Source organism: Bubalus kerabau, chromosome 10 (assembly GCF_029407905.1).
Source record: "Bubalus kerabau isolate K-KA32 ecotype Philippines breed swamp buffalo chromosome 10, PCC_UOA_SB_1v2, whole genome shotgun sequence".
NCBI classification, from domain to species: Eukaryota; Metazoa; Chordata; class Mammalia; order Artiodactyla; family Bovidae; genus Bubalus; species Bubalus kerabau.
The window spans coordinates 105429093-105443374 of record NC_073633.1 but is presented as its reverse complement, the minus strand read 5'-3'; the positions used below and the strand labels follow the sequence as shown (position 1 = coordinate 105443374).

Genomic DNA, 14282 nt, shown 5'->3' with positions numbered 1-14282 from the left:
GTGTAAATATTTGCTGAGTAGAATTCTGCTGGTGACCTTTGCGAGGATCCTTGCTGTTGCATTTGGGATGCATCTTGACTGCTTTCTGTTTTGTTCACACTGGATACTAAGGGATAAGATGCATACTGCTGGACTAGAAAAGGATGAGGGATTGCCAGAAATAGACTTTGCCTTGTTTGCTTGTGCTCCAGGCAAACTTGTTAGATAAAGTTAAGACAAGACCTCAAAATGTAAGTCTGAAGAAAGGCCTTTTTCTGAGTGACTTAAATCTCCCAGTGGAAACAAGATACTTACCATTGATTTTCTACTAATACCTTCATATCCTCGTTAAAGTGGAATGTATATGGGACCAGGAGATAAGTGCGTTCCTATACAGCATTGAAAGAGCCCGCTAACACGCAGCAGCGTCTGCCTTTCACATAAAGGAGGACTGTGTAACAGTGCTGTGGGAGCACAGTTTTGTCCTAAGACAGTTCGTCAAGAAGAAAATAAAGGAATATATTTTCCACCTCTTCCAAAAGAAAAACCGTAAATAGGCTGTATTTAACCTTTTGCATATATCACTGTGACACTTGGTTTCCATACCTTAACTAACCTTACGCGCTCCTCTTACCTAACCTTACGCGCTCCTCTTACCTAACCTTACGCGCTCCTCTTACCTAACCTTACGCGCTCCTCTTACCTAACCTTACGCGCTCCTCTTAACTAACCTTACGCGCTCCTCTTAACTAACCTTACGCGCTCCTCTTAACTAACCTTACACGCTCCTCCTCACTAGCAACCTATAAACTGTAGCATATCTAATAATAGTAGGTGGAAAGAAATGTGCCCTTTTGGCCCTGAAAATATATTCTGTAGCATAGCATTGCTAATCCTGTTACCTAACCTTACATTTCCATTTTCCTCATACCATTGAGTCATTTTGGGGACTTCCCTGGAGATCCAGGGGTTAGGACTTGATGCGTTCACTTCTGTGGCCTGGGTTCAATCCCTAGTGGGGGAACTAAGATCCCGCAAGCCACATGGCATGGCCAGAAAAAAAGAATCATTTCACGCATTTCCTTGGTAAAAAGTATTATGAGAGTAAAAGGTATAAATGGCGAGGACAGACTAAGCAGGCTTATGCTGATATCGGAAACATTAATTTCCATAGAATTTGCTTGAACTGAATGCTTGAGACCCAGTGTGTTTTAAAATTGCCATAGAAAGTTAGAGTAATGTAAAGACTGGAGTGTCTTTTAGCGTTCTGCTTGTAGTCTTTGTTTATAAAGAAAAGTATCTGTACGTGCCAACAGTTAAGTGCATCTTCTGGTCTGGGCGGTTCTTTTCTCAGGTCAAAGGAGGGAGGAGCCGTCAAGCTGTGGGACCAGGAGCTGAGGCGGTGCCGCGCCTTCCGGCTGGAGACGGGCCAGGCCAGCGACTGCGTGCGCTCCGTGTGCAGAGGCAAGGTGCGCTCTGCGCCTCTCCCCCTGCAGCTCGAGGGGCAGCGCTGCAAAGACGCGCCGTCCAGCTTCCCTGCCTCTTCTCTGCTGCCTTGTTTGCAGAAAGACAAGCTGCTGCTCCCCAAGCTCTATATCTATGTAGCTCCTCGTTTTCTTGAATCCACTCTGGTAGACAGTTGAATTTCTTTGCCAGTTGACTCGTTTTGATTAAGGCAGCTGTCTCCATTTGATGGAAAACCACACATTGCTCTAAAACCCTTTGACTACGCATGCACTCACAGTAAGTGTGCTTATGAAATGCATATATGTGTTATCCTTAGTCTATGAAATATTAGGTATGCTTACTTTCATTTACAGTTACTTTTAACTAAAATTCAATACTTTCTTCCCATATCCCAATGCAGTTACTCCTCTCTGGAGATTTTCAGACTGAGATATCACAGTCAATGTCAAAACTTGGGTGACTGGAGAAGCGAGGCCTGCGGTGGTCAGCGTGGCCTAGCGCCTGGCTGAGTGCCCCTGGGGTGCGCGTCTGGCCATAGAAATCTTTGCATGAGCTCATGCCTGGCTTGCTGCTAGATTAGTCCAGGCAAAAACTTCTCCGAGAGTAGGTGGTTTTGGTTTTGGATGCAGATCCAGTGTGTGGATGCTGAGTTCAGGAGTGCTTCCCACACAGCACCAAGGAATTCTCCAGCGTCCAGTATCTACCAGAGAAAGCCTCAGGTTCCACAGGAGGTTGGAGGCTCAGTCCTGCCAGACTGGCCTGCCCCACAGCCCTTCAGATGCCAAGTTGTTACTGCCTGTACCTCTGGTCAGCTGTCGTTTGGAGGTTCCCACAGTTCTTCTTGGACTTAAGACACCGGTCAGTCACCTGTGCCCTGACCCACGGGCTATAAATGAGAGAGTTGTACGGCCCCTCCTCGGGTTCAGTTAACTTGCTTGAGCGGCTCACTGAACTCAGAGACATGTTCCTTACTGGGTCACCAGTTTACTGTAAAGGGTGTAGCTCGGGCACAGCCAGACGTAGAGCTGCCCAGAGTGACGTACATGGAGCGGTGTGGAGCTTCAGACCCGCAGCCTGCATCTCCCCTTGTTCACCAGCCCGAAAGTTCTCCAAACCCTGGCCTTTGTGGAGGCTTCTTATGCAGTCTTGACTGATTAACTCTTTCACTATTGGTCAACGTCTAGCCCCTCTCCCATCGTCGAGGTGTGGGAGAGAGAGTGAAAGCGCCAGGCTATCTCCTAGGCACATGGGTCTGCCGTCAACCACCCCCCTTATGTGAGGTCCAGATGTCACCTTATTAACGTAAAAGATACCTATCTTGTTCATCACTCAGGGAATTCTAAGGGTTTTAGAAGCTTCCCCAGTGGCTCAGCTGATAAAGAATCCACCTGCAATGCAGGAGACCTGGGTTTGATCCCTGGGTCAGGAAGGTCTCCTGGAAGAGGGCATGGCAACCCACTCCAGTGTTCTTGCCTGGAGAATCCCATGGAAAGAGGAGCCTGGCGGGCTATAGTCCACGGGGTCGCAGAGTCAGACTTTCACTTTTAGGAGCTTTATGCCAGTAACTGGGAACAAGACCAGACATACTGAGTGTCTGCAAGTTAAGGTTTTTCGATGTTAAGATAGTGCAAAAGTGATAACACGTTCAATGGAAAGCACACTTCGAATGTTTGATTTTGCTCTCCCCAGCCAGCGATCTCTGGTCCAGTCCTCTCGTGATGCAGGGCAGCACAGCCAGCCGCAGCTCCCAGTCAGCCATGCCGTCTCGGGGATCAGAAGTTCACCTACAGCGATTGTCTGTGCCAAGGCAGTCGCACTGTTCTTCACTTTCAGGACAGTGCTCAGTGAACAACGCGAGGCGTCCCGCACGTTGCTACAGAATAGGCTTAGCTAAGCGTCCTGCGCATGTGTAAGGCAGGCCGGGCTGTTGCGTTTGGTAGGTTAGGTGTGTGAAGTGCACTTCTGACGTTTTCACCTTGTGACGGGCTTATGAGAGGCAGCCCCGCTGCGGCTCGAGGAGGGTGTGTGTGTTTCCTGCTGCAGGCCGCAGCCTCGCAGGGGTCGGCAGGCCGTGCCTGGCTGCTGAGAGCGGCAGCTGTGGTGGGCCAGTAACTGTTTTGGCCCCACTTGTGTTCCAGGGCAAGATACTGGTAGGGACGAGGAGCGCTGAAATCATTGAAGTTGGAGAGAAGAACGCGGCGTGCAACGTGCTGGTGAGCGGGCACGTGGACGGCCCTGTGTGGGGACTCGCCACCCACCCCTCCAGGGACTTCTTCCTGTCCGCTGCGGAAGACGGGACAGTGAGGCTCTGGGACATTGCTGACAGAGTGCGTGCAGCTTTTCAAAGACGATACAGTTTCTAAGCAGCAGAGTCCTAAATTGCACTTAGCAAGTTCACAACTGTGTGGAGAACTTGGGGGAGACGGTTTACTTTGTAAGCTCTCTACTTAATGTCGTTCTCTCTGACCCCTCTGGTTCTGATGCAGAAGATGCTGAACAAAGTGAATCTGGGACATGCCGCTCGTACCGTATGCTACAGTCCGGAAGGGGACATGGTGGCCATTGGGATGAAAAATGGAGAATTTATCATTTTACTTGTGAGCTCCCTAAAGATATGGGGAAAGAAGAGAGACAGACGGTGTGCGATCCATGACATCAGGTCAGTCAGCCAGTGGAACGGGGTATCTAGGGTGTTCTCTAACTGGTCCAGCTTGAACTTGGAGAAAAGGTCCTTAGTGCCTGTAGCATCTCACCCCCCATAAACTGTGCGCTGAGACCTGGCTGCTCGTGTGCGTGCCTGCTTCTCCGTTCTGAGTCACGGGTCTGCTGGGCACCAGCCACAGCGCCTTGTGGCAGCAAGTCCTCGGGGATGTTCAATGAACACGTGTCCAGCAAGCTCATCTCACCAAGACTTACCTTTCACCTGCCCTTTGAAAGCCTGCAAAGTTAGGGAATTCCCTGGCAGTCCAGTGGTCAAGATTGGGCACTTTCACTGCCACGGCCTGGGTTCAGTCCCTGGTCGGGGAATTAGGGTACCGCAAGCAGCACGGCACAGTGAAAAAAACCTGGAAAATTAAAACCCCTAACATCTCTTACAAAGCCTAGAAAATTAAAACTTTCAACCGCAAACACCTTTTACTTCTCTTAATCTCTACTGAATATATAGTTCATCCCTTTAATCCGTTGTCACTGAGCATCTGTGCTCCAGAATCTGAAGTGAAATTTTTCTGGAGCCTTTCTCAGTGCTTAAGCTTTTGTTAACAGTGGTTACCACTTACTGAACCCGGGGCTTCTCAGGCGGCACTAGCGGTAAGGAACCTGCCTGCCAGTGCCGGAAAGTAGACCTGGGCTCGACGCCTGGGGTGGGAGGATCCCCTGGGGGAGGGCATGGCCACCCGCTCCAGGCTTCTTGCCTGGAGAATCCCATGGACAGAGGGGCCTGGTGGGCTACAGTCCACGGGGTCGCAGAGTCAGACACGACTGAAGTGACCTTAGCACACGTGCACACTATTTTCTGAGCACTTGTGTGATCCGCATAGAACACTGAATCCAGGTCTGTCAAAACTTGCACTCTATTTACCAGTAAGACCGTTTTTACAGCTGACACCTTCCTCAGGATGCCAGCATATAAAACAGTAATTACGGCTTCTCTAAGCCCTCCAGTGTTCCGAAGGTATGTCAGCAAGACCATGGAGCGTTTTCAAAACACCAAACCACATGGCTTCACGTGATCACTAGGCAAACAGTACTTTAAGTATTTATGTGGCAGATATTATTTTATTTAAAAATAACTTCTTCCAAGCTCCAAGTTGCATCCCTTCATCTAATAGCCTGACATGAGTTAAGCCGGTCTGTGTCCCTTGCTGTTAAGATACAATCTTGGCAGATAAAAGAATCCTACCTTACTGAATTATGTAACTTAGTAATATATGTAAATTGTTAGTGGTTTTTTAAAAGCTGAGATATTTTTAAAGATGAAATCAGATGAAAAATCAGGAACCACTTAACACTGATGTAAAATATAAACCTGTTTCATATAAAACAAATATGGTATCAGTCTACAAAATCTGTTTTGCCTATCAGGTAAATCTGTTTGAGGCCGTATCATACACTCTCATCTTGAATACTTACTAAGGACTAAACAGGAAGTCACTGGTCTAAGGTGGTTTTAGTTAATGTGGCTTCGAGGGGCCCGAGCTGTAGCCGCCCGGGCTGAGCTGCCCCGAGGCATGTGGGATTCCAGTTTCCAGACCAGGGATCTGAGCTGCGTCCCCTGCACTCAGAGGTGGATTCTCAGCCCCTGGGCAGCCAGGGAGGTCTCTTAAACGTTTACACTGCTGTATTTCATGTGGTCTAATGCATCTTTGCATGTAATCTCTTGTTGTATGTTCAGATTTAGTCCAGATTCCCGGTTTCTAGCAGTGGGTTCCAGTGAGAATTCAGTGGATTTTTATGACCTAACACTGGGCCCCACCCTTAACAGAATCAGCTACTGCAAAGACATCCCAAGCTTCGTCATTCAGATGGACTTCTCTGCAGACAGCAGACACCTCCAGGTACAGCACCCACACTGTACTTCTGAATAGTTCCGCTTTTCCATGGTTAGTGCTGCTGAGACGCCTGCTCCCAGCTCAGCTCTGGCCTTTCATTCAGTACCACTGCGCAGTTTCTGCATAATTCCTTACTAATCTGTTCTTCTGAGTCCTTTTGCTCAGATTTTTATAGTCATCTTTTAGTCTTAATTATTTTAGAAGTGTAAATCAAGTAGCATTTTGCCAGTATACTATAAACTATTTATGGATTTTTACTTCTCACATGATGGGATTCTTGTTCCATTTTAATATTATGAAAGGTCTCCACTGGTTGCTATAAACGGCATGTCTATGAAGTGCCTTCAGGAAAACACCTTATGGATCAGGCTGCCATTGACAGAATTACTTGGGCTACATGGACTAGGTAAATATTTCGTGTATTCGGAAGGGAAGAACTAACTGAAAGTCAGGAAAATTAGAAAATCCTATTTCTGAACAGCTAGAGCCATTCGCCAAGGGAAAGTAATTGAGTTTTAAGTTTTTGTTACCATCTTGAATTCTTCCTAAGAAAATGATATACTCAGGGTGGGACCCCTCTTGATCAAGTATATTTCTATATCAGTTCTTTTTAAAGGAAATCAAAGTTGTGACTTTAAAGATACCATGATATTTCCTTAAGTAGGTTTAATAACAAACAGAAACATGTATTGAGTATTGTTAGGCAATAGTATTATTTCTCTTTCTATAGGAATGTTATTGATAGCAGCTGTTAGAAATGAAACCTTATGAATGGGTTCAAAGTTGCTGGCTGTAGAAGTTAACCATGAGTAATCATCAGTGAAAATGAAAGATGCCATCAGATTCCTATAGCATAAACTCAATTTTTAAAATAGTTCTGTCAGCTATTGTAAAGTATTAGCTGAATTTCTGAAAGATTGTTTAGTCTATAAACCCTTAAAACTGTAAAATTTCAAAAAGAAAAGGTGTATGTGCGGGGGATTCACATCCCAGGAGAAATTCAGGCTTCCAGGTAATGCCTTTTCATAATTTATCTTATATCTAAATAATGTAATTAGGTAGAGATTAATTACCATGAAACTTTTTCAGTATGGTAAACCTGTGTTTGCTATGGTGGGTTTTTTTATTCCTTCTCTGTAGTATTCTAGGAGATGAAGTTATGGGAATCTGGTCCAGACACGCTGAGAAAGCAGATGTCAACTGTGCCTGTGTCTCTCATTCAGGAATCAGCCTGGTAACGGGAGATGACTTTGGCATGGTTAAGTTATTTGACTTCCCATGTCCTGAAAAATTTGTAAGTTTATCTTGGGTTTAGTATTTTATGTAACTTTACCCCCAATTTACTTTTAATCATCAGCACATTTTCCCACATAGTATGTGCTAAAATATATTGTCATCTCATGATTTGAAAATATTTTGAAATTGGTGATTCTAAACTTTGTTCCAAACTTCCTAAATCCACTAATCTGAAATAAAAGCGGTTAGAAATTATCTCCCCTTGCCCTCAAGTCATGCCGTCTCTGAGACGATCCTAACAAAGCTGCACTCAGCCTTTTACCAGAGCTTTAATCCACCTGTTAGCAAACTGCAAGTGCTTTTCAACGCAGACCCATCACTCTGAAAAAGCATTTAATCAATAGCTGTGGTCCAAACTGCTTCCTCTCTCCAGTCTTTGTGATGGAGATAGTGGTTCCTGATAGAAACCTTTGACTTCTGTGTTTGTCACACACACTGAGCCTTGTTCTTATTGTTTTTTAGGCAAAACACAAAAGGTTCTTGGGTCATTCACCCCACGTGGCAAACATCCGATTTACCAGCGGTGATCGGCACGTTGTCAGTGCTGGCGGTGAAGACTGCAGGTTGGTGCGTTCTCAGCCCGAGATATGCCCACTTACTAGTCAAGAGGCTTAATATCACTCCTTTCTGACAGGTTCATTGTGTGGGCTCAGCTAGTCAGCATCATTAAGGTAGCAAAACCAGATGGCTCTTTGGAGTTTGTATACTGTGTACACAGAGAATAAAAGGACTTTAAAAGGAAAGATTTTATGCATGTATGATTTGAAAGCTTAATTGAAAAACTGTTCTGAGAATCTAGAAGTATCATGAACTCACTGCTGTTTTTTCTGATTGCAGTTTATTTGTCTGGAAATGTGTACATATGCCTCACTGAAAGATACGGATGCTGAGAAGATTCTGTAAATTAACAGCCTTGAGAAAAGCAGGACTACACAAGCGGAAAAATAATCAGAACCAAGCCCTGTGCGGTCAGGTGGTGCTAACTTAAGACTGGAACAGGGATAAATGCCCAAACTTGTCAAAATGAAGATCAATCGGTTCAAAATATTTGTAATATGCACAAGGTAACTGTCCATAATCCACACACTGCCAGGTAATCCCATGTCAAGAAAGGGTTAATGAACTGACGGTGACAGCCAGCCCCACTCTGGGGAGTCTGCACATCTGGCAGACCTGCTGGGGAGGTTTGGGAGACAGAGCTCCTCAAAAAAAACGAACCAAAACCTTAAAAACCCAACTTGGATAATTTTCATCCTCTTTTTTAGCAGAATTTTTTTGAATTTTTATTTTCAAGATTCAACTGTTTAGTACTTTATCCTTGTGTTTACATAAGGAAATATACCATCACCCTAAAGGATCACAGTTTTTAATAGGCAAACATTATTTTCCCTAAGAAAACATACACGAGGTCTACTGGAGAATATAATGCTTCCTAAGTGTTAATAAAGTCCTGCTTATAAAGGACATTTTTCTCCTGAAAGTTTTAAATTCAAGAACAATCCCAGGTCAGTACTATATGATCACTACAATTTCATTTCTGAGCTGTCACTCTTAAGTCCAGAATTCATCTCTGTAACTCAAACAGTAGAACGTGATTATAGCCTCATTAATGAAAAAGTATGATAAACAGTCATTTCCAGTGATGTCCAGTTTAAGGTTTTAGACAGTAGTACTATTTAACTGGGAGAGAACGTTGAGTATTTAAAGATGCAATCTAATAGAAACATTTATTTAACATGTAAACTAAAGCATTAAATTCACATTTACAAAGCTACACAATTTAGTAACTATTGAAATAAAATTTTTATAGCCTTTTTTTCTATGGAAAAGTTTGTTTAATGTATGCCACCCCATAGGCTGACTTCCAAAAGGAAAGAATATCAGTCCACTTATAAAACTTGTCTGTAATTCTTTTTGGTGACTGGGGCTGAACCTTAGATCTTTACTCCTGTTCACTTTAAATGCTGCCAAAGATCAGTACCTGCCATTCAGGAACTTCCTGTTTAGCTTATCTCTAGTTTCCTGAGGACTGGAAATTATGCAGACTGCTATTTAAAAATATATTTTTCTAAGTATGAAAAAGTTTAAGATGCTGTATTGGTCCTATGAATTTTTATTTTCATGTGTTAATTATCTTTGTAGTGTAATAGAGCCTTTCAGGTTTCTGGTTATCTGTTTCCTATGTGCAATACCCTGTAAATATTAAAACCAAAGGCCAAGTTACATCATGGAAGCCCAACCAGTGACTGAACCTGGTCAGTTTTAGAGCTCTGAACAGCTGTGTCTGAAGGACTGACTGGGGTGTTCGTTTAAGAAGCTTGAAACATCAAGATCATTCTCTTTCATTTTTGTGTCAATGGATTCTCTTAAACTAAGCCCAATTTGATGAAACACTAATATTTAAAGCTTCTATTCATGTATACTGTAAAGGAGCAGTCAATACGTTAAAGCTAAAAATTCCCCTGAACCACACTTCCCCCTCTATTTGAGGCGGTTGCAGCTTCAAATGTTCCTTGGGTCAAGTTTACCTGCTTTTGGCTAAAGAGAAATTCCAGTCTCATTACAGCGCAGGTGGAAACTCCAGCTGTAATCACGGAACCACACAGATGACCTGCTTTAAGCAAGCAGGAAGAGGACCTGCTTCCCCTGCGCCGTCCTCCTCCCCGCGGGCGGCGGCCTCAATCCCTGCTGTCCGAGTGCTGACGCGGCCCCGCGGAGTTCAGTCGTCAGCCCACAACCGCCGTCCTCACACCAGCCATTAGCTGAGGCCAGGTGAACAGCCGGGACAGGCCGTGTGCATTACACCGTTTATTTTTTAACCCAAAGGGTTGTTCCCGTGTGCAGTACCTGACTGAGCTCCCCAATCTGTAACCTGAGCCCTCCCCTGGCACCCCTGGCTGCCTCTCTGTAGGAAACGCATGCCCAGACACCCCGGTGCCACTCACGGCCATCTCTGCTCCCTTCTTTTTCTGTGAACTTTTTTGATAGTGGTTCATTTTGGACCAAGTTATAGTGACCCTCTGCTTGCCCATAAACCACAGCGACTGAAAGATGCAACTCCTAATGCGTCTCCTTAAACAGAAAAAAATCTGATTTCAGCACATTATTTCCTCACAAAATGGTGGAACTAAATCACTTGAGCCCTTGTCTCCCGCTTACATTCTTTACAGTGAAATTATGAGAATACAAATATACTCCATTTATGAGCAGTGATACTAAACGTCTGTTTAAATTTCTGTAGGTACAATTTAAAACAAATTTCTTGTGCAGAAATAAAGCATCTCAGGGCAACACTAGAATGAGCAGCGCCTCCGCTCCGGTGGAGTCACGTTTAGGATGAAGTGCAGCTGCCGCTTCAGCCAAGGCTGCGGCACGCGAGCTTCACGTGTGCCCTGTGTACCGTCTGCTCGTTCTGATGCTTCAAGTCTTATAAGCTCAGCAAATTGCAACTTAAGATGGTTTAATAACTGGTTAATTCTTTCTTCTTCCAACAGCAAAGAGATGGCCACAAGGCTGCAGGTTTTAGCATCTGAAACATGGGACTTTTACACATGTAGTTTTATTATCCCTTTATCTCTTGGATGTATGACTAATAAGCATGTCAAACAACTTTTTTTTATATAGTTTAATTTGGTCCTTAGAATATTTTGATCTTTACTATCCTTTTTGCATTAACTCTTGTTTTCTAACCAACTTTTAGTTTTACTTTTTGAAAAGCTACATTGTCTTTAAAAATCAGTGATCTGTTATTTAATTCTAAAGCATTTAACACTTCTTGCCTTAACAATTTTAAAACCACACACACAAAACTCTGCATTTTCACTCAGTTCCCAGAAGTCTAGTCCTGTTTTGCAGTTAACCCATCTGATCTCTGTAATTATATAGACTGTCATTTAAAATATACTATTTAAATCTAATTTTTACATTTAAAAAATTATCTTCAGTAATAACTATATTTTCTGTGGAGTTATTTCTGAGAATGTTATTTTTCAGAACGTGAGAATATGTATGTATAGCTATAATCTTGTGAGTTAAAGTTTGTTCTGATAATCTTATGTATATACTTGTAAAAAATTTTTGTATAATTTTCTGATAATGTAGATCCCCAAAATACTTACTTATTTAAAAAGCATACGTTAACAGTAAATGAAAGCATTTTAAGGAACTGTTCCTATTTTTTGCCTTTGCCATTCCAACTATGTTCACCCTACACACCCTACCTCACTCCCCCTTTCTCAGAAAGCAAGGGAGCAGATATATGGGAGCCATTCACCAAAGCAGCACTCAACTCAAAAAGCCTTCATAGTCATGCTTTTCAGGCTAAAGTCACTTTAAAAAGCAGGATTGAATAACTGTTTTATGCCACCTCAGCACTATGGGCCACTCCTGTTTTCTGGGGAGTCGGAACGTGAGAGCAGCCATCCAACTTCTGGAATAAGGACCCCCCCCCCCCCCACACACACACAGCACTCTCCACACGGCACTCTCGGGCCTCCACTGGAGCATCAGCAGCAACAGTGAGGGCACCACCTTGTAAACTCTGATACCTGAACACCGAGTGTACAAACACGCCGAAGTGTTTTAATAGATTTCAGCTTTTCCTTAAACTGTCTTTCCACAGTCAAAACAAAACAACAAAAAAAGACCCAATGTTAAAATCATTAATAAACTTACAAACTTGAAAAATTAGACACTTCAGATAGGCAATAAACTTCATATTATGAAAGCAATATATTCCAAGTTTCAAAGATTTGACAAATTCTGTAGAATGTCTTTCATCAGCAGATGGAAACTCTCAAACGCCACAGTCTTCTGTCAGGTAGGACTGGGTGTCATTCACTGAATAAACAAAACCAAAAGTTTTTCAATTAACTGCTTTAATTAACGTCAGACAACATTTGCTCTACAGATTACAATGTAAACATAAAGTTTGTAAAAGAATAAATTATATAAGGTACATAAAAGATACTAATATATGCATTTAAATGTAAGGGTCACAGTAAAATATTTTGAAACTTAATTTCAATGTTTGATCATGTCTAAGAAAACTGATGTGAAAATTTGTAATTTGAAGGCCTTACATAGTGTGTTCAGAAGTTAAAGTCTGAGGCAAACAAGCAATTGCTGAATGAAACAAAATTTGGTTTATGTAGTAAATTATTTTGCCAAAGACCCTTAATTGAACAGCAGACAAAAAGTGATGCTTCCCCCAAATTTGTATGCTTACAAATTTAAGAAAGTATTACATATACTAGAAAAGCATTTGAAATGACATTAGAAAAACTACTTCTAACCTTTACCTGGTCTGAGGTCGAATCCATTTCAAGGCATGTCGTGGTGGTACAGTAATGGTGGGATGGTAGAACGTACAGTCAGGTCGTGTACACTGAGTGTTAAATCTACAGTGCTAGAGACAGAGAACAGTTTCAGCAACACCTGCAAAGCTAACGCAGAAACCCACAGCCACCTGGGGTGACGGGAACCAGCCCGTAAGGGCAACGGGGCAGCAGATACAGACTGTTCCCATTTCCTTTACTACTACTGAAGCCCTCCAACAGGCACGCCCACCAAGAGAAAATCCTAATCAAAGAGTAACAAGGCAAACTTCAGAAGGAAGCTGCGCATATAATGCAGAGTTCCTCTCATTCCTGTAATAACCACTTGCCCATCCTGCCCAGCACCCCCCATCTTCACCCTCATCTGCGTCCACCGCAGCTGGGGAACTGAAGGCCTCTCACATGGCCACTGGGCTGCCTTTCAAAGAGAAGGTGATTCATGCCGAGCAGCCAGACAGCCGGAGACACACGGACCAACTGCGGACACGTGTGGACCACAGATGGCGTCATTAAGCACTGCTGGACCTCAGCGCCTCTGGTCTGGCATGAGGGTGGGGGAGGGAGACACACGTTTGGGGCAAAGAAGAGCGGAACCCGACGAGCAGCAGGGAGCGGCCCTCTCCCGGGAGGGGAGGCTGCTGTGCTGGGCCGCTCAGTCGTGTCCAAGTCCCTGCGACCCCACTGACTGTAGCCCACCAGGCTCTTCTGTCCGTGGGAGTCTCCGGGCAAGAATACTGCAGTGGGTTGCCATGCCCTCCTCCAGGGGGTCTTCCTGACACAAGGATGGAACCCGGGTCTCCTGCTTGGCAAGTGGATTCTTTACCGTCTGAGCCACCAGGGACGCCCACGGGAGATTAGTCTACTAACATTAAACCAGTTCAGACAACTTGGCCTAACGGGCCACACACAGGCTCAGGGACGACTAGGGAATAACTTAAAGGTCTTAAAAACCATGAAGTTAACTTTTAACAAAAAAGTTAAACTGGGAAAGAAAAAAAAAGGAAGACAATATATAGTTTGCTAGTGAACAAGCTGCCACTGAATTCCTTTTTGGGAAGGTTAAAGTTCTTACTTTCGGATGGTAGAAGGGACACTCCATTTTCTTACACGCTGGGAAGTAGCGGCACAGCTGAGTACTGGAAGGCGGTGCTGGCGCTGTGACTGCGGACAGAGATGAGATTTGGCAAAATAATTTTTAGTGCAGTTTGTGGATGTTTTTATGGGAACTACTTTAAAAAATGGACATTTATAATATTCACTACTCAAGATACAATACTTTAGAATGCTATAGAATGGACACACCTGTTCTGTGAAACTAGTTAACTGATTCTTACACAATGATCTCAAACTATTTCTTTTGAATTCAGTTCACAGTCACAAAACTTTCCCCTCTTCACTCAAATGCAGAAATGCAGTCACTGACCTGGTTTTGGAGGCAGTCCTGGGGTTCTTCGGCTCATGTGAGTGAAGGGACAGTCTGGTTTAGTACATTTTGCATCGTATTTACAATTTGGATGAACAAACAGACACTTCTCAGCAAATTTACAATTGGGAAAGGCTCTATAAAACAAAATAAAACGTATTATTCACATTTAATCTCCCAAATACATGGTTTTTTTGTAGAGATGGTCCATTGTGCTCTTAATTCCATTAC

At 43.6% G+C, this 14282-nt stretch overlaps 2 protein-coding genes across 9 annotated transcripts in view; one reads left to right on the top strand and one right to left on the bottom strand.

Annotated features, from left to right (window-relative positions):
• Nucleotides 1–8736, top strand: part of EML5 (EMAP like 5) — a 168413-nt gene extending 159677 nt beyond the window's left edge. The window contains exons 35-42 of one of the 2 annotated variants that reach the window (XM_055538847.1): nucleotides 1334–1448; nucleotides 3585–3773; nucleotides 3933–4105; nucleotides 5840–6002; nucleotides 6299–6402; nucleotides 7137–7290; nucleotides 7755–7859; nucleotides 8130–8736. In XM_055538847.1, coding sequence (XP_055394822.1) covers nucleotides 1334–1448; nucleotides 3585–3773; nucleotides 3933–4105; nucleotides 5840–6002; nucleotides 6299–6402; nucleotides 7137–7290; nucleotides 7755–7859; nucleotides 8130–8195 — 1069 coding nt within the window. In that variant the 3' untranslated portion in view covers nucleotides 8196–8736. The remainder of the gene's footprint in view (nucleotides 1–1333; nucleotides 1449–3584; nucleotides 3774–3932; nucleotides 4106–5839; nucleotides 6003–6298; nucleotides 6403–7136; nucleotides 7291–7754; nucleotides 7860–8129) is intronic. The other variant, XM_055538848.1, reaches the window with a different exon arrangement.
• Nucleotides 8737–11851: 3115 nt separating this feature from the next.
• ZC3H14 (zinc finger CCCH-type containing 14) overlaps nucleotides 11852–14282 on the bottom strand; it is a 39968-nt gene continuing 37537 nt past the window's right edge. For all 7 annotated transcript variants that reach the window (XM_055538849.1, XM_055538850.1, XM_055538852.1 and 4 more), the window contains 4 exons: nucleotides 14052–14188; nucleotides 13701–13789; nucleotides 12593–12699; nucleotides 11852–12131 (listed from right to left, as the gene is read on the bottom strand). In XM_055538849.1, coding sequence (XP_055394824.1) covers nucleotides 12125–12131; nucleotides 12593–12699; nucleotides 13701–13789; nucleotides 14052–14188 — 340 coding nt within the window. In that variant the 3' untranslated portion in view covers nucleotides 11852–12124. The remainder of the gene's footprint in view (nucleotides 12132–12592; nucleotides 12700–13700; nucleotides 13790–14051; nucleotides 14189–14282) is intronic.